Source organism: Sphaeramia orbicularis, chromosome 1 (assembly GCF_902148855.1).
Source record: "Sphaeramia orbicularis chromosome 1, fSphaOr1.1, whole genome shotgun sequence".
Taxonomy (NCBI): domain Eukaryota; kingdom Metazoa; phylum Chordata; class Actinopteri; order Kurtiformes; family Apogonidae; genus Sphaeramia; species Sphaeramia orbicularis.
In genome coordinates this window covers 41,536,235-41,553,823 of record NC_043957.1, presented here as the reverse complement: position 1 = coordinate 41,553,823, position 17,589 = coordinate 41,536,235, and the positions used below count along the sequence as shown (strand labels likewise).

The 17,589-nt window shown below is 39.8% G+C and overlaps 1 protein-coding gene across 3 annotated transcripts in view; it reads left to right on the top strand.

Moving 5' to 3' along the window:
• pds5a (PDS5 cohesin associated factor A) overlaps positions 1 to 17,589 on the top strand; it is a 30,742-nt gene that overhangs the window by 11,226 nt on the left and 1,927 nt on the right. For all 3 annotated transcript variants that reach the window (XM_030138149.1, XM_030138166.1, XM_030138158.1), the window contains exons 3-32: positions 3,588 to 3,791; positions 4,115 to 4,201; positions 4,303 to 4,400; positions 4,736 to 4,862; positions 5,006 to 5,086; positions 5,209 to 5,349; positions 6,023 to 6,138; positions 6,810 to 6,904; positions 7,032 to 7,177; positions 7,489 to 7,640; positions 7,721 to 7,834; positions 7,981 to 8,062; positions 8,157 to 8,205; positions 8,335 to 8,474; positions 8,918 to 9,033; positions 9,573 to 9,678; positions 10,265 to 10,425; positions 10,692 to 10,815; positions 10,919 to 11,077; positions 11,281 to 11,349; positions 11,560 to 11,696; positions 12,367 to 12,490; positions 12,714 to 12,918; positions 13,512 to 13,626; positions 15,280 to 15,412; positions 15,793 to 15,912; positions 16,190 to 16,252; positions 16,558 to 16,709; positions 16,802 to 16,889; positions 16,969 to 17,228. In XM_030138149.1, the coding sequence (XP_029994009.1) occupies positions 3,588 to 3,791; positions 4,115 to 4,201; positions 4,303 to 4,400; positions 4,736 to 4,862; positions 5,006 to 5,086; positions 5,209 to 5,349; positions 6,023 to 6,138; positions 6,810 to 6,904; positions 7,032 to 7,177; positions 7,489 to 7,640; positions 7,721 to 7,834; positions 7,981 to 8,062; positions 8,157 to 8,205; positions 8,335 to 8,474; positions 8,918 to 9,033; positions 9,573 to 9,678; positions 10,265 to 10,425; positions 10,692 to 10,815; positions 10,919 to 11,077; positions 11,281 to 11,349; positions 11,560 to 11,696; positions 12,367 to 12,490; positions 12,714 to 12,918; positions 13,512 to 13,626; positions 15,280 to 15,412; positions 15,793 to 15,912; positions 16,190 to 16,252; positions 16,558 to 16,709; positions 16,802 to 16,889; positions 16,969 to 17,228 (3,764 nt within the window). The remainder of the gene's footprint in view (positions 1 to 3,587; positions 3,792 to 4,114; positions 4,202 to 4,302; positions 4,401 to 4,735; positions 4,863 to 5,005; positions 5,087 to 5,208; positions 5,350 to 6,022; positions 6,139 to 6,809; positions 6,905 to 7,031; positions 7,178 to 7,488; positions 7,641 to 7,720; positions 7,835 to 7,980; positions 8,063 to 8,156; positions 8,206 to 8,334; positions 8,475 to 8,917; positions 9,034 to 9,572; positions 9,679 to 10,264; positions 10,426 to 10,691; positions 10,816 to 10,918; positions 11,078 to 11,280; positions 11,350 to 11,559; positions 11,697 to 12,366; positions 12,491 to 12,713; positions 12,919 to 13,511; positions 13,627 to 15,279; positions 15,413 to 15,792; positions 15,913 to 16,189; positions 16,253 to 16,557; positions 16,710 to 16,801; positions 16,890 to 16,968; positions 17,229 to 17,589) is intronic.

Genomic DNA, 17,589 nt, shown 5'->3' with positions numbered 1-17,589 from the left:
AATCAGACTGAATGAATGTCAAAGTGCATATAAACTAAAATAATCACTAGGGATGTCCCGATCCGATCTAAAGATTGGTATTGGCTGCCAATCTGGCATTTTTTAGAAGATCAGATCAGATTTAGACATGTGATTGGGGTGATCCAGGTCTGTTTCTAGGTGGGGGCAAGAGGGGGCAATGCCCTCTTAAACAAAGGTCCTGCCCCCTCAAATGAAAGTTTCCAAAGGTAGGGACAAGGAAAATGAACAGGCCAACAAACGGAGACATAAGACTCCCTCAGAGTAGGGTGTACTGTGAGCAGCACGGACTCCGCGTGCACTTTCTTGGGATGTTTGAGGTTTCTTAGTTGAGCATACCAATTTCACATTTAAAACAGGTCGATGTGAAGACTTCCCACCGAGCAGTCAATTGTGTAACACCGAGTTCCCGTACATGGAGTCTGTGCGGTCATTAAATTGAGCTTTGCGCGGACGTGTCCGGCAGATGGCCACGATGGGTCCGCATTGAGTCTGCCTCGAGTACGTGCGGACACCCGACTCTGTGGGGGCCTGTAGGGAATTAGTGAAGCATCTTAAGTTTCACTTTCAGTTTGTACATACATAATATCTGCGCATACTCATTGTGAGGTATATACGGCACGGAACGCTTGCCCATATAATCCCTTGCCAGACCTGTCCATAGACGTGCTATAGCAGGAATGGCAAACATCTGGCCCACAGGCCAAAACCGGCCTGCCAAAGGTTCTAATTTGGTCCACAGTATGAATTTGGAAAGTGCAAAAATTATACTAAAGTTATTAGGAGTCAAAGGTGTCATACTTGTTTTAGTTCAGGTTCAACATTCAGCCCAATTGTGATCTTTGGTAAAATAATAGCATAATAACTTATAAATAATGACTCCAAATTTAAATAAAAATTTCATGTTAGTATCAGATCGGTATTGGCAAAACTAATCATAAAAAAATCTGATTTGAAGCAAAAAAATCCAGATCGGAACATCACTACTAATCACAGCTTTAAAAGAAATGGTCATAATTTGACCATTCAGTTAATTACTTGTCTTTTCCCAAACTAAACTTTGGAACAGTTGGCTTTTAAGTAAGCAATGGAAGTTACTCTGTCATTCTCCAAAGTTACTGTGATTAATAACACCTACCAAACCTCAATGCAAGAATATCATGATATTATTTTATGCTTCAGTGTCTTGCATGGAAGATCTTAACTGAATTGCTGCCCTGGTGTAACAGGTTTGTTTGGCGCATGTGTGATTCTTTTTGTTACACCTACCAGGGCTGCACAATTAATCGATTATCAATCAAAATGGGATTATTTAATTAGGACGATGTTTAAAAAAGGGTAATTGTCAAATCGAATTTCATCTCTCTTGTTTCTCTGGGCCATGCACCCCCAGACTACCGTAGGCTCCTCCTCCTAACTGTGAGAGCAGTCTCCACAGTCTTTGGTCTCCACACACCAGTACACAAATGGCATTCGCTAAGGAGAGTGAGAAGTCTGTGGCCAAAAATAACAAGAACAAGTTAGTTGTGTGGAATTGGTACGGTTTCAAAGTTTCCGATGAAGACCAAACCATTCCTCACTGCAAACTCAGCCTGAAGGTGGTATCAGTAAAAGACAGCAGCATAAACAATTTATTTCAGCACCTCAAACTTGATCACATGCCAGAGTGGGAGCAGTGTGTGCATTGCGGGCTGCACACAAAAATGACATGCCAGCTAAAATGCCACCACTAGCCCAAATTGAAAATGGAGTTTTTAGAGGAAAAAAAGTGGGATTTTATTTTTGGCTAAAATCGTGCAGCCCTAACCCCTACCGTCAATTAATGTTTAGAAGGAGCAAACATGACTGACAAAAAAAATGTTGAGATAAATAGAATATTTTGCACACTGGTAAGCCTAATAAATTGTTAATGATAATGTACAAATGCAGGGTAAAGATAAATCTTGGGCTGAAGGAGGATTCCATTGTCAAACATTATCGATTTCTTCAGTCATCACACTGTCAAACCTTCATTAGTTAATATTTTTTCTTTTCAGACAAGTGATACCAGCAAAAAAATTGTCAAAGACATCATGGTGTTTTTAATGTAAAAAACATTATGAACACCAATTTTCACAAAAACAATGTATGTATTAATGACTCGCATAAAATATGCAATGTTAAAATAATAGTAAATCTCTGATCCCTGATTTTGTAACAGTATTTTAATGCACGGTGATTAAAAGTAAACCAAAATGTATACCTTAGAACACTGAGTAAGTGTACAACAGCAGTTGGAGTGAATGCTGACTGAACAGATAAGGCACTGGGATTTTTGAAACAGTCCTCGTGTCTTTGGTATAAATCTCCAAGTGTCAATTCATCCTCAATGCAAAAGCATCACTTGTGTGCCTCTCACAGAGGATAAATACCTGACCCAGACCTGTGAAAGTTTTGCAGCATGTAACCCATCTGTTTGGTTACCTTTACAGTTTTTGCCCTGGTCAAAGTGTGGTTTCAGTCTCTAGTCTCCTGCTGTACAAAGCCACCAAAAATAGTAGTACATAGTAGTAGAGTAGAGCCATTAAAACCACAAATGTGTTAAGAGAACTGAGAATCTTGTGAAAGCCTCCTCTGGGGCACACACCAAAAATACATTTAGTTTTTTTTCTGTTTTGGGATGCATTGAGCATGTGTGTAAGACTCCTCGTGACTTTTGGCCGATCCAGTTCACTGTCTGAATGGCACAAAAATATTTTATGGTTTTCAGACCCTTGTAATTGTTTTTGAACATAAAGGCTCCAGTTGTGATACAATAAAATGTGATTTGTTTATCTGAAATTTTATTTAATATTCCATGTGTTTAGTTTGTGATCAATTTAGGATTAACATGTGCAACCTATTTTTTTGGACTAGAGGACATCATGTAATCCAGTGTCACCAGTGTCACTCACACTGGTGTATGAATGCATGTGAATGTTTGGTGGTGGTCGGAGGGGCTGTTTGGCACAAATTGGCAGCCACGCTTCTGTCAGTCTGCCCCAAGGCAGCTGTGGCTACAGAAGTAGTTTACCACCACCAGAGTGTGAATGTGAGAGTGAATAAATAATGGATCAATAATGTGAAGTGCTTTGGGTGCCTTGAAAAGCGCTACAGAAATCTAATCCATTATTATTATTATTATTATTATTATTATTATATAATCCTTAAATTTTGACAGTTGCACAAATGTTTCTTAGAGTTCTGCCCCCCCCCCCCCCCAAAAAAAAAAAAAAAAAACGCCCTCAGTTTAGAAATGGATAATCCTTAAAACTGGGCATCAGATGACCTGTTTGCATTAGTCACTGCATTCAGGCAGTCCTCTATGGTCCACCAGAACCATTCTGCACCATGGCATGGTGTTAGTTTCTACATAATGGTTTCCATGGCACTTACAGGAAAAGTGCATTGGCATGAGACAAAATTACTAAAACAAGCAAAGACACTTAATGTGAGTAAATGTAACACACAAAGAAAGCTACCAAATGCTGTGATGCATACAATTTCTCCCTGCTGATCTCTCCCTGTACTCCTGTTGCTCTGCTTCACAGATGGTGGTGAAGACGTACATGGACATGGATCAAGACTCTGAAGAGGAGAAGCAGCAGTATCTTGGCCTAGCCCTCCACCTTGCCTCAGAGTTCTTCCTCAGGAACCCTAATAAGGATGTACGCCTACTGGTGGCTTGCTGTCTGGCTGACATCTTCAGGATTTATGCCCCAGAGGCTCCCTACACCTCCCATGACAAACTCAAGGTTAGGAACTACCCCAGGATGCCCACATGAAGTCTTCTTCCAAGTGACTAAGTGACCCTGAGGGAATATGGTCCAAAATTCCATTCCAAGCTTGTCATTTGAATTTGTCTGACTGTGGCATTTGATTCTCAACATGAAGACAGAATTATGGACTGAAAAGAAAGTGATGGGTCTGCAAGTCACTGTGCTGTTAAGACTGTACAAGCGCTGACTGCAACACTATATATTCTGTTCCCCTAAATCAACTTTATATCTTTTCTTCAGGCTTGATCAGTTCAACTCAGTTGAGTTCCTTATTGTCTTTTGTTTGGTCCTTCTTCCAGGACATCTTCCTCTTTATCACCAGGCAACTAAAAGGACTGGAAGACACCAAGAGCCCTCAATTTAACAGATACTTCTACCTGTTGGAGGTAAGAGAATACACATGTATTTCTATACATTAGGTTTATCAAACAGTTTAGTAGCTGATGAAAGCATAACATGCATTTTTATTTCCTTTGTCTTTCTCTAGAACCTGGCGTGGGTGAAGTCGTACAACATTTGCTTTGAGCTGGAGGATTGCAATGAAATCTTCATCCAGCTTTTCAAAACACTATTCTCTGTCATTAAGTAAGGCTTGTTATTTTTGGTGACACTTTTTACTCACTTCATATACCATGACCTTGTGTAATTAGTCCAATTAACAGTGAAAGAGGACTTATAATCATCAGTTTGTTATGAGTGAATTAAAATAATTTATTGACCATTTTTCTCACACAAGGGGAACACAGCATTTTAAAGTATATAGTTGAGTTTGCTAAACTTAATCAAACAAGCAGCCCTTTTGGAATAAGCATAATGCTATGACAATATTAGTCCAAAAAAATTTTATTTATTTATTTTTTCATTTCATGTAGCAGTGAAGGTCAGAATGTTCATCACTGAAATCTCTCTGTCCTCCACAGTAACAGCCATAACCAGAAGGTGCAGCTTCACATGATGGACCTGATGAGTTCTATCATCATGGAGGGAGATGGAGTCACACAGGAGTTGCTGGACACCATCCTTATTAACCTCATTCCTGCACACAAGGTAACACATAAACTCAGTTTTTTCCATTTTTGATATTGTTTTGATAAATCATGAAAATTATAATGACCAGATTGATTCACTAAATGTTGGTGTGAAATATTTTCTGTGTGAAGTAACTCTCTACTGTTTTGCTATTTTTAAAGAATCTGAACAAGCAAGCCTATGATCTTGCCAAGACTTTGTTAAAGAGGACTGTTCAGACCATAGAGACATGCATCGCAAATGTGAGAAGCAGATATTTTCCTTCCATGTTTTTTTTTTTTTTTTTCTCAGTTTGACACATAAACTGTTGAAGCAAATGTTAAATGGGATGTTTAACTGATGCAGCATTTTTCTTCCTCTTCAGTTCTTCAATCAGGTTTTAGTGATGGGAAAGTCATCAGTCAGCGACCTATCAGAGCACGTCTTTGACCTCATCCAGGAACTGTTTGCCATTGACCCTATGCTGCTTACCTCTGTCATGCCTCAACTGGAGTTTAAACTTAAGGTAGCTTAAAGACACAGTGAGGAATCATCAGTTCCTGTCAAAATGTTTTATGCCAACACCGTTTAATTGTTTGGATTAAGTTGGATTAGGGAACTTGAAAGCTGACTGGCTCTTCTTTAAATTAAAGTATACTGCACTTGTTTTAATGAAGTGAAACCAGTCAGTTGTGACTTGCAATTTTTGAGTCACCACTGAAGTATGAAGAGAGAAGTACTGTTAATGCGACCTGCAAACCTATGCCACTCTAAATCCCACAGTAATTCTGAGGGCTCTCGGGGTTTCAGGATATAACGATGCTAAAGAGGACACCTCTGAGCAGACAAAGTGGGCAGCTGTCATTCTGTAGCTGATTTTTGCATCATCTAAATACAAAACAAACTTGCATAAGCTTGAGTGATCAGAATATTGTTTCTCATTTTCTTGAATAGAAAAGGTTTAGCTAATATTTGACTCTATACTGAAATGTAGGTTTTCTTAGGGAGTGGCAGACCCACTTTATCACAGTTCTGTTCTTATAGAATTTTTATTGGGCGTTCATGCACACTGCAAATACAACTCCATAGTCTGGTTTGACGTCTTCTATCTAATGAAAAGAACGAGAATGTAAATAATTTCCTTTGAAAGTTTTATGAAGACCAAAAGAATGTTACTACTTTATATTTTGTGTTTGCAGAGCAATGATGGCGAGGAGCGCCTTGCTGTTGTACGGTTGCTGGCTAAGTTGTTTGGGGCCAAAGACTCAGAGCTGGCCTCACAGAACAGGCCACTATGGCAGTGCTTCTTAGGCCGGTGAGTCATATGAATATGCAGGCACATACACACACACACACGCACAGATACAAATGATCAGAAATATCTGCATGTTGTGTGTAGATATAAAAATATCCCTTTCCATTATGACTTCTGAACCTCTAAAGGTGTTTGTTGGTCTACAGTATTTACCTACACAGACGCAGCCCTCTACCTGTTATTTTCTACTTACCTCTGCTTTTTCTGTGTTTGGGACATTTTAGTGTACACAGGTGGAACAATATAGAAATGATCTGACTCATTGTCACTTACTGCTCAACTGTATGTGGTGCAATTCTGTCTGAGAAACAAAACTCACACACCTACAACAGGCTAAGAGTGGTGTCTGCCTAACACAAAGAAGTTCTTGGCAAACAAGAAGTGTATGTTTCAGCTGTGTTTGCATACATTTATGTGAAAGGTGTGTTTTAACAAGAACAGAATAATTTTTTACTTGTATTTTTCAAATGTTCTTTTTGTCTTCACTAAAAGTGCTTGCTACTCTTGGCACTTATCACTGCTCTTTACAATAACAAGACAAAAATATTACATGGTTTTCCTGTGGGTGTGCATATGAACTTCTCTTGGGGAAACATTTGCTACCTTATCCCTCAGTGTAGGGTGTAAAAGTCACATTGACTTCATTCCAAGTGTATCTGATGTTTCTTCAGATTCAATGACATCCATGTCCCAGTGAGGCTTGAGTGTGTGAAGTTTGCCAGCCACTGCCTCATGAACCACCCAGATCTGGCCAGAGACTTAACAGGTGTGTCTTTTCTTCTATTCAGTGGTTTTTCTGTCACGTTTGTCTTTGGAGGCTGCTTGGCTCCTGAGGTTTATTTGACATAAACTTAAATATGCACCCATGTCTTTTCTCTTTATCATCTAATTAGAATATTTGAAGGTGCGTTCCCATGACCCTGAAGAAGCCATCCGTCATGATGTCATTGTCACCATCATCAATGCAGGGAAGAAAGACCTTAACTTGGTCAATGACCAGCTGCTTGGCTTTGTACGGGAAAGGACCCTAGACAAGAGGGTGAGACAAGCATGCAAATCATATTAGTCATATGCGTTATACATGCAGGGAATGTATCGGATAGCATTGTGAGTTGATGTAGGTGGCTGTGTTTACTTTCCTGTTTAAACTCTTCATCATTCATCTTGGTTACCTCAGTCAGAAGGTAACGATCAAATCTCTGAATCCTTAATTACTTCTGACCCAAATTAACATGTAGATGCAAAAGGCATTACGTACAATCATACTAGAATTTCCCCAGCTGTATCTCATTTTAGCACAATGAGCTTTCTCTGATCTATTTTTCTGCCCTCATCTCTCTCTACCTGTAGTGGCGTGTGCGTAAGGAAGCCATGATGGGCCTGGCTCAACTTTATAAAAAATACTGCCTGCACCATGAGGCTGGGAAAGAATCAGCTCTGAAGATCAGCTGGATCAAAGACAAGCTGCTGCATATCTACTATCAGAACAGCATTGATGACAAGTGAGAGCATCTGCATATCAAGTGTAATGCTCATGTTTACTGAATACACACCTCTATAAAATCTTTCCTTTATACTACAGGTTATTAGTGGAGAAGATCTTTGCTCAGTACATGGTCCCTCACAGCCTCGACACTGAGGAGAAGATGAAGTGTCTGTATTATCTGTATGCCTGCCTGGACACAAACGCTGTCAAGTCAGTGAACCTGGGTTTTTGGAAGCTCTGTCCTGTTGTTTCAAAACATTCTTACTAATTTATCAACTGGAAAAATTTAGAAATATGGAAAACTGCACAATTGGGAAACAATATCTCACTATTTGATTTTTTTCCCCTTTCTTAAGGGCCCTGAATGAAATGTGGAAGTGTCAGAACATGCTGAGAGGCCTCGTCAAAGAGCTGCTGGACCTCCACAAGCTGCCAGTGGTGTGTTGACACATGATTTGTCTCATCCACGTCTCACAAAACAGTGATGGAAGAAAATGTATGTTGATATTTATGTTTTTCTCTCCTCTGGCAGTCTGAAGCCAATAACACAGCCATGTTTGGGAAGCTGATGAGTATAGCCAGTAAGTCTGAAGAATGCTCACATAAACTGTACTTTTTTCTCGCCAAAAGGAATATTTTAATACAAAAGTTCAATTTTATCATATATCCCTTTCACTTAACTTTTCTTATCCTTACCTGCGCATCTCCAGAGAACCTGCCCGATGCAGGAAAAGCTCAGGACTTCATGAAGAAATTCAACCAGGTCCTTGGCGAGGATGAAAAGCTCCGAGCACAGCTGGAGATGCTCATCAGCCCGACCTGTTCCTGCAAACAAGCTGAAGTCTGTGTGGTAAGATCACGTTGTCATTCATCTGTACATGGATCTACTCTCTCCTGCTTTAATACATGCACTGAAGTGTTAAAACTGCAGATAGTCGCCCCTTTTATGAAAGAAAACCACTTAACTAAGAAAGATGGAAATTACACAGAAGAGATAGGTTGTAGTGGGTTCAAAGTACAGTCACAAAACTTACAGAAACAACTGTAAGAAAATCCAACCATTTCTTTTGTTAGGGTTGACACATTAAGCCTATTTCTCTATTGTTATGAATAGGAAAGACTTGTTAAAGAATGTGTCATATCAGACATTGAACTGAAAAACAAAGGTATTTCAGGGATGGATATATTTGATGTTATAAGACACAACCTACTTCTGTAAGTATGGATGGAAATATATGTATGTTCAAACCATGAATATTGGTCGTAATGATGTACTGTTTGTGCTGTGTGCAGAGGGAGATCACAAGAAAGTTGACATTCCCCAAACAACCCACCAACCCCTTCCTGGAGATGGTCAAGTTCCTGCTGGAGCGCATCGCTCCTGTCCACATAGACTCAGAAGCCATCAGGTCAGAATATTTGTACACAGACAGTAATTTGATTTTAATCTCTTAATAACACAAAATAACAAGTTTAGAAATCATGTGTAATGGATTCAGGTACATGTTGATTCAAATTAAATAGATAAGGGGATTTACATTGTGTCCCTTGACATTTAGTTGTCTTTTTGTACAAGGCTTACAAACCCAGGCATAAATAGCACACCAGCAGTCTGTTCCACTGTCTCAGTGATAGAGCTTTATGTACACAGTCTGTTATTGTGTAATACCATAAACACCTACCTTTTCTCATTCACTGAGACACCTAGTGGTGGAGAGGTGTAACTGTAGCCTTAGTCAGGGCACAGATTTAACCCTTTCTGCTTTATGGAAAAACACCATGAGAGGGGAAACCCAAATCCTGGAGCTTAAGTTATGCTATTCAGAAACATTTGCAGTGTTAAAAGAATCCTATTTTATTTATTTATTTGTTTTTATTTGACCGGTCAAGGATTCAGTTTAGTTTAGAATGAATGTAGTCTCATCTGTACTGTGTTTTTGTATTTCAGTGCTCTGGTGAAGCTGTTGAACAAGTCAATTGAGGGAACAGCTGATGATGATGAGGAGGGTGTTACCCCTGATACAGCCATTCGCTCAGGCCTGGAACTTCTAAAGGTACACAGGATCAATAAAACAAATGTTTATACGTACTACCAAATTGATGAAAACCAAAGCAGCAAAGTATGCAGTAAGAATGGTAGTAAACTTCTTTCTGTTAACTCTTTCAATGCCATGAGCCGATTAAATCGGCTTTACGAGTACAACCTTTAAAGTGCCATGGGCCGATCAGATCGGCTTTGGAGAACACGCCATATTTGTGTACAAACAAACCATCCACCTCCATTTCTTTCTCACATTTCGATGACGTTCTTTCTGTGTCCCCCTTTTGAGACCAATCAGACGGGAATTTGAGGTCACGCGACCGAATAAATTATGCAAATTACGATCAATAAGGAATCGGCTGCGTCCGGTGCGTTTTGAATCTAATCAGCAATCGGTCGGATGTTACCGAGCGGTTTCCTGCAGGATTCTTCAAATATTATAAAAACGACGCGAAATACTGAAAAACGGCCAAATTCTGTGGCACTTTTAAGGCTTATTAGCCCCTTAACTGTCTGGCACCGAAAGAGTTAAGGTTGCACATTTTAGAGAAGTGAGTTAAACAGAAACATTAAAAACTAAATGTGTACTCTTCTTTTAGGTCCTGTCGTTCACTCATCCCACAGCGTTCCACTCTGCAGAGACCTATGAGTCTTTGCTCCAGTGTTTGAAGATGGAGGATGACAAAGTGGCTGAGGCTGCCATCCAGATATTCAGGAACACGGGACAGAAAATTGAAACAGAACTACAACAGATAAGATCGTAAGCCATTATACCACAGAGGATAATTTAATGTTTTGTGACTGCATTGATTTCTTTTGATCTATTAAAGAGTTACAGCTAACGTCATCGTGTCTTTATTTGACTCTCAATGGGAGAAATTTGTCTTGGACAAGGGCAGTGCTATAATGCCAATGTTAACTACATTTATTACTGATCTAGTCCTTCATAATAGACAACTCACATGTAAAATGGGACTGAATGAAAGCAGTCTTCTGAATTAGCTAAGTGTGTTCTGTGTCCATCAGGACTCTGATTCCAATCCTGCATCAAAAAGCAAAGCGGGGAACTCCGCACCAGGCCAAACAGGCTGTCCACTGCATCCATGCCATCTTCAACAACAAAGAGGTGCAGCTGGCACAGATTTTTGAGGTAACAGGCTGTTTTCTCACTATCTTGAAATTATTTGTCCTTGACAGATGGTTCTTGTGATGGTTGAACTTGAAAGCATACTGATACCACGTTCCCTTTCCAGCCTCTGTCACGGAGTCTAAATGCAGATGTTCCAGAGCAGCTCATCACTCCCCTCGTGTCCCTTGGCCACATTTCAATGCTGGCCCCAGATCAGTTTGCTTCACCAATGAAGTCCATTGTTGCAAACTTCATTGTCAAGGACCTCCTCATGAATGACAGAGTATGTCAGCATTAGTGATTAGTACGACATGAATACAAAGCAGGTGTAATGTTACCTAGAATATTTTTAATTAAGTAATACCTGAAATTTTTATCAGAACTTGAGTAACATTGATTGTGATTGAAATAAGGATCATTACAACAATCTTAAATGCTTTGAACAGCTTAGGAATGTGACTTTGACATGACTCTTCTTTCCTCTAGTCAGTGGGAAACAAAAATGGGAAGCTGTGGTCCACTGATGAGGAAGTTTCACCTGAGGTTTTAGCAAAGGTAAGAAATACACATCTTTTAGGTAAATCAGACAGCCATTACATTTTAGCCATTTTGATATAAATTTTTTCCTTTGTACACATCTGTGACTGATTTTATGACAAAGTGCTTTGCATTATTTTGATTTTTTTGTTTTAACAGAGTGTTGTTAGCATGAATGACTCCCTCTGTTTCTTCTAGTTCTCCATGTTTTTTTTTTCTTTCCCTCAGGTGCAGGCCATCAAGCTGTTGGTACGCTGGTTATTGGGAATGAAGAACAACCAATCGAAGTCGGCAAACTCCACCTTGCGCCTGCTTTCAGCCATGTTAGTCAGTGAGGGAGATCTTACAGAGCAGAAGAAGATCAGGTAAGTTTGTGTGGAAGTTGCTGCTCAGTTGGAGTTTTCCAGTTTAGAGGATTACAGTCAAATGAATGCAAGTGTTCTGATGGAAAACTAGACTTCTGCTCCTCCTCTGTGCTTCAGATAATGTTCCCTGTGACCAAAGATTACTCTCATTTCTCTGTGGCAGCTGCCACTCTGGTTTGAGAGGCTGTGGGTTCAAGGTCTAGATTGGTTGCGCATTTGGTGATATGCATGTGAATGTAAACTGTGGTTTGTGTGGTTAGGTTCATTTTCATTGTGCATTGCAATGTGAGCAGTGTGCTCAAAGTTCATCCTAAAATTAATGTACATCCTTAACAACATGATTAACCCTGCTTCCCACAATATTCTAAGAGTATGGGACACTACCATTAATGGAGAACCACTGTGTTGCAAAGCTGTTTGCTTGTCTGTTGTGTTATCTAGTCCCTCTGGGCTGTGATTGAGCTTGTTTTCCGTTTTGTCAATAGATGGAGCTTTGGGAGACAAAAGACACACACATGTTATTGTCCATAGTGTCTAAAATTAGAAAAAGTAAAGTTAAATGTACTTATTAGATAGTCAGGGTGAATTTGGTTGAAATGTGCAAGTTGACTGATATTTATATTTAAAGCAATCTGTCTTTTCACCCATCCTCTTTCCTTTCTTCTTGCAGTAAATCGGACATGTCTCGTCTGAGGCTGGCTGCGGGCGGAGCTATTATGAAGCTGGCCCAAGAACCCTGTTACCACGACATCATCACGCCTGAACAGTTCCAGCTCTGCGGCCTCGTTATCAATGTTAGTCACCACTGGGTTTCAACCACCATGTGACTTCGTAATTTCCTAAATGCACAATGCACTGTTTGTACACAGTGGGAGTCTGTTTTATGTCACAACGTACAACCAAAGGAATACCTTGTATTCTATTAATCTGCACCAGTAATCCTTCTAACTCTGGTATGAACTGTGAGTCATGTCACAGCACTTGACTAAGTCTGTTGTAATTGTGCCCCATATACAGGATGAGTGCTACCAGGTTCGTCAGATTTTTGCCCAGAAGTTGCACCTGGCTCTTGTCAAACTGCTGCTGCCCCTGGAGTACCTGGCCGTCTTTGCCCTCTGTGCCAAAGACCCAGTCAAAGAGCGCCGCGCCCATGCCCGACAGTGCCTCCTCAAAAACATCTCCGTCCGTAGAGAGTACATCAAACAAAATCCACTCGCTCAGGGTTAGTTTTTAACCTAATAAACCGTGTAAACATACAATACTGTGCAAAAGGTCACTATTAGGTTTGCTGGTTTAGTAAAGGTATAATGATCACACATGCATTTCCCAGTCTGTGTTAAGATCAAACCTGGATATTTGTGATATATGTACATCATGAAAAACAACAAGTTTCAGGGTAAAAACTTCTGTAAACCAAAGTTGTAGTATTTAATGTGACCTCCCTTTGCACTTAGCATGTCTTTAACCTTTTGTTCAAACAAAATGAGATTTAGTGCATTAATTTTCTGATGCTTTGTACCAGGTTTCATTCAACAAATGTGCGTTGTTTCTGTTTGTGCAGCTTCTTGTCATGGGGTCAGGGTTCACATGAAATAGGCACTTTGAACTTTAGGACAAATTTTGCTCTTTTTTGTGTGTTTTAAGCCTGTGGACATATTCCCTGTATTTTCTAGCGAAAAGAGGGTGGGAAACCTTGCAAAACAACAAAGCTAGAGGTGGCCTAAGCCTTTTGCACAGTACCGTATATCATGTTTATATGCTGCTATAACAGATATTTAGACAGAAACACTCATGTAGGATGTTCTCTCTCCTCAGAAAAACTCGTGTCCCTCCTTCCTGAGTATGTCGTTCCCTATATGATCCACCTCCTGGCCCATGACCCAGACTTCACAAAACCACAGGAATACGAACAGCTCAAAGACATCAAAGAGTGAGTGTTGTATGATTTTTGTATCATATGTAACAGCTGAGACTATACCTGTATTTGGAATCACATATTGGATACTGCGTGCTGTTCTCTATTAGCAGTATTAAATGCTGTATGTCATAATTAATGCATAACTACATGATTACCAGGCATAACACCATGGACATAATTACTAGGCGCCTCTCTGCATTTATTTACAGTTTACATTAGATTTATATGGAAATGTCAGTGACCTAATTTGATTCACAATGAGATTATTCATGTTAAGTGTTGGTTGCTAATGACCATTGGCCGGCTCATTAGCTCATTTCCATGTTTCAAACTGCAAAATTGTTATATTTTTGACCACAAATAATCAAATATTAAAAACAGGATGTATCATGTTGGATCCCACAATAACAGATTTATGTACTTACACATGTCCATGGCAGCACAGGAAATTTACAGTGTGTAAATATTGAACTCTGACCCAAATTCCATAGCATTGTGATAACAGAGTCCTAAAAATGGTTACTGTCCAAGCCAGTGTTAGCAAACACAACTAGGCACGGGAGGCCTATCAAGCTTTCAGAGCAAGAGAAGGCCAAAGCAGTGTGAATGGAACACATAGATAAAAGTGTTTACATATTTAGTCACTTAATAAAGAAGTGATTAATGTCTTCAGCAGTCAAGAATTTATCATTAACATTTTTTATCAATAATTAAAGTCATAATTTAACAGAATGTAGCTGAAAGTGCCCTTTAGGACATACAGATGTTATACACAGTCATTCATATATATTTTTATGAGAATTTATATACTTTATAGAGACTGACAGCAGATAAATTTTAGTTTTAGTGGAGGGTGTTGTAATTTTTCTTTTCGGAAGCTAAAGGCCATTGACAGCTGATTGTTGGTTAATACTTAATACTCGTACATACAAACTGACTAAGAATTTAGGAGGTTTGTTACTGATCATGGATACACAAACAGTGGTTTGTACTTGTTAAAGGATACCTGATGACTTGTGAAGGGATTTCTCTATCGTTTTATTATATTATAGTAAATAAATAATCACTTAGATATTCTCAAGGAAATGATTTCTGAAATACCATATGTAAGCAGGAAAGGACTGCAGTTTGCATTTCACACCTACTTTCATGATGTATTACATTAGAGTTTTTGTTAATTAAAAATAGCACTATATTGTGAAGATAGTCCCTCTTGTCCTTTTTGTCAATCGCCCTGCTGTTTCCCAGACAACACTGAAAATGTCATGGAGTGACATGCTGAGTGCCGATATTAACAGGTCTAACAGCAGTAATGTTAGAGGGGTGGGGCTTAGCAACGGGTTAATAGTGACAAAAGACGATGACGATAATGCAGTGTGATGGACTATATTGTGTACGTTCAGTAGCTCAAGTGGCATCCTGAGAACTTTGGCCAGTGTTGTATACATTCAGGTATTTTTGGCATAGCGCAGGTATTTTGTTTTGTCACTAATTAGTACTTTACTTCAGAATCAGTTACTAGTAGCATGAAATTTCAAACTGCTTAAAATCTTGTCTCTTTTTGTACCTTTAATTTTTACTTGGTGAATACTGTCCCTAGGAAAACATGCACAAAAGTAGTGACAACAGCTGTTACATAGACCTTATTGCATTGTATTTGTGCAGGTGTCTGTGGTTCATGCTTGAAGTGCTGATGACCAAGAATGAGAACAACAGTCATGCCTTTCTAAGGAAAATGGTAGAGAACATCAAACAGACAAAGGATGCACAGTGTCCTGATGACACAAAAGCTAATGAGGTACATGCACACACATGCTTACTCAGTGCAGCAAACACACCTCTAACCCAAAGAGGATACAAATGGGGGAAAAAAACATAATTTCCTCATGCATTTGGCTTGACCTACTTTAGTGGTGCTGAAAAGCTGTAGCACATAATGATTTACAGTGTATTTCTGATATTAGAAAATGTTCCAGTCTCAGAATTGTGCTTGTATTTGAATGCACATGATTCATGTAAACAGTGTTTTGTCAGATGTGAAAATTAGATTTTTTTTAATGGCAGGGTAATGTTTTAAGCAAACATAAGCACATAAAACCAACAAACAAGACTATGTAGATGTAGTCACTCAGTAATCGAACAGTCCTAATGATGTCTCTAATGTTGCCATGGTTACAGAAGCTGTACATCGTCTGTGACGTTGCTCTCTTCGTCATCGCCAACAAGAGCACTGCATGTCATCTGGACTGTCCAAAAGACCCCGTTCTACCTTCCAAGTTCTTCCTGGTTCAGGACAAGGCAATACATGCTCACTCACACACGCACACACATACAAACATTATAGATAGAAATGAATCTTAAACAAAACCGGTTTCAGATTTCCTAAACACAAAAACTATTCTCCTCCCATCCCAACAAAATGACCTCACAGCTGTTCCTGGTGACTGACTTCAGTTCTGTAAAATGTGGCCACATACTGCACACACAGATGAAAACTACTCCTAACTTTGTGTACACTATTTATGTGTACAGATGTATGCTAACAAGAGTTTTGTGTTTCTATTCTGTTCAACAGGACTTCAAAAATGATAAAGAGTATCTGTTGACAGACATGAGACAGATGTTGCTTACTGGAAAGGTAAATGTGCACAGTTTCCCACTATTACTTCCATCTTTTGGGTCTTTTTGATTAAATATCATTCAGTGCCCCTACTGTAATATTGAAGAGACTTTCATTTGAGGCAGGATGAGGAATGAAACTCAAAGCAACCAATTACCTTTTGATTTATTGTAGAATTGAAATTATATACAGGAGGTTAAGACCTTTTTACATTTTCTATATAAAATAAACATGTCACTGCTAAACCAAAGTTAGGAACTAGTTACTTTAAGCACAAACATTCTGATACACTATTAAGTCCAGTATTATCTCTGTTAATGCAGCCTAAACCAGCTCCAGTGTTGGGAGCTGTGAACAAGCCTCTGACAGTACCAGGAAGGAGGATCTTCACCAAGACCACCACAGCCTCAGACACAACCAGCAACACCAGCACCAACTCCTCCCCGCTGAGTTCAACAACCATCAACAAGAACAGGTTAATGCATGTACACACACACACACAGCAACAGAAAAACATGTGGGCTTTATTTGTGAGGTTGTAATAGTTTTCTATGAATGTGTTTATAGTAACAGCAACGCCACCATCCAGCCGTCAGAGAGCAGAGCACAGGAAAACAATGAGAACCCGGTCATAAAGAATGAGGAGGTGAAGAAGGTAAATCAAATAAGACAGACCTCGGCACAAACTGCATCTGTACACATTGTTATCTCACCGTCTTACCGGCTTTCCTCAGGCACAGGCAAGTCAGAATGCGACTCCCGATGCTGCAACAGAAGCGTCACCTGTCAAACGACGTGGGCGTCCCCCTAAAACAGCTGCTGCTGCTCCTGTGGCAGCTGAAAAAGAGGGAGCGGCAGCTGCAGGCGGCGGGACCGGACGAGGCAGGAAAAGGGCAGCTGATCCAAACTCGAATCCAGAGTCGATAAACATCAAGGTGTCAAAACAGCAGCAGCAGAATGATGAAGGGACAAAGAGACAGATCGACCTGCAGAGGTAAGAGGTAGAGAGAGAAAAGCCCGGGCAAAGGATTGTTTAACCACCTTAGAATCGTAACTGCAACAACAATGCTTTCATTCCATTTTTTTCCCCAGCAGGTGGCCAAGTGTGAGTGTAGGGAAGATAAAAGTGAGGAATGTGGAGACAGGGAAAGCTGTAAGGACAGTCACTCTCCTTTTGGGCAGTGAGGGCAACACTGAGATAGACCTCAAATCAAGCCCAGAGCCTCTTATCTGTGGCAGGAAGAACAGCTCACAAGAACAGACCAGATGTAAAACCTGGTTCACTTTTGGATTCAAGGCCTGTGATTCCAGACGGATTTCTCAGTGAGAAAGACAGGTGGCTGGCCAGGCTATGG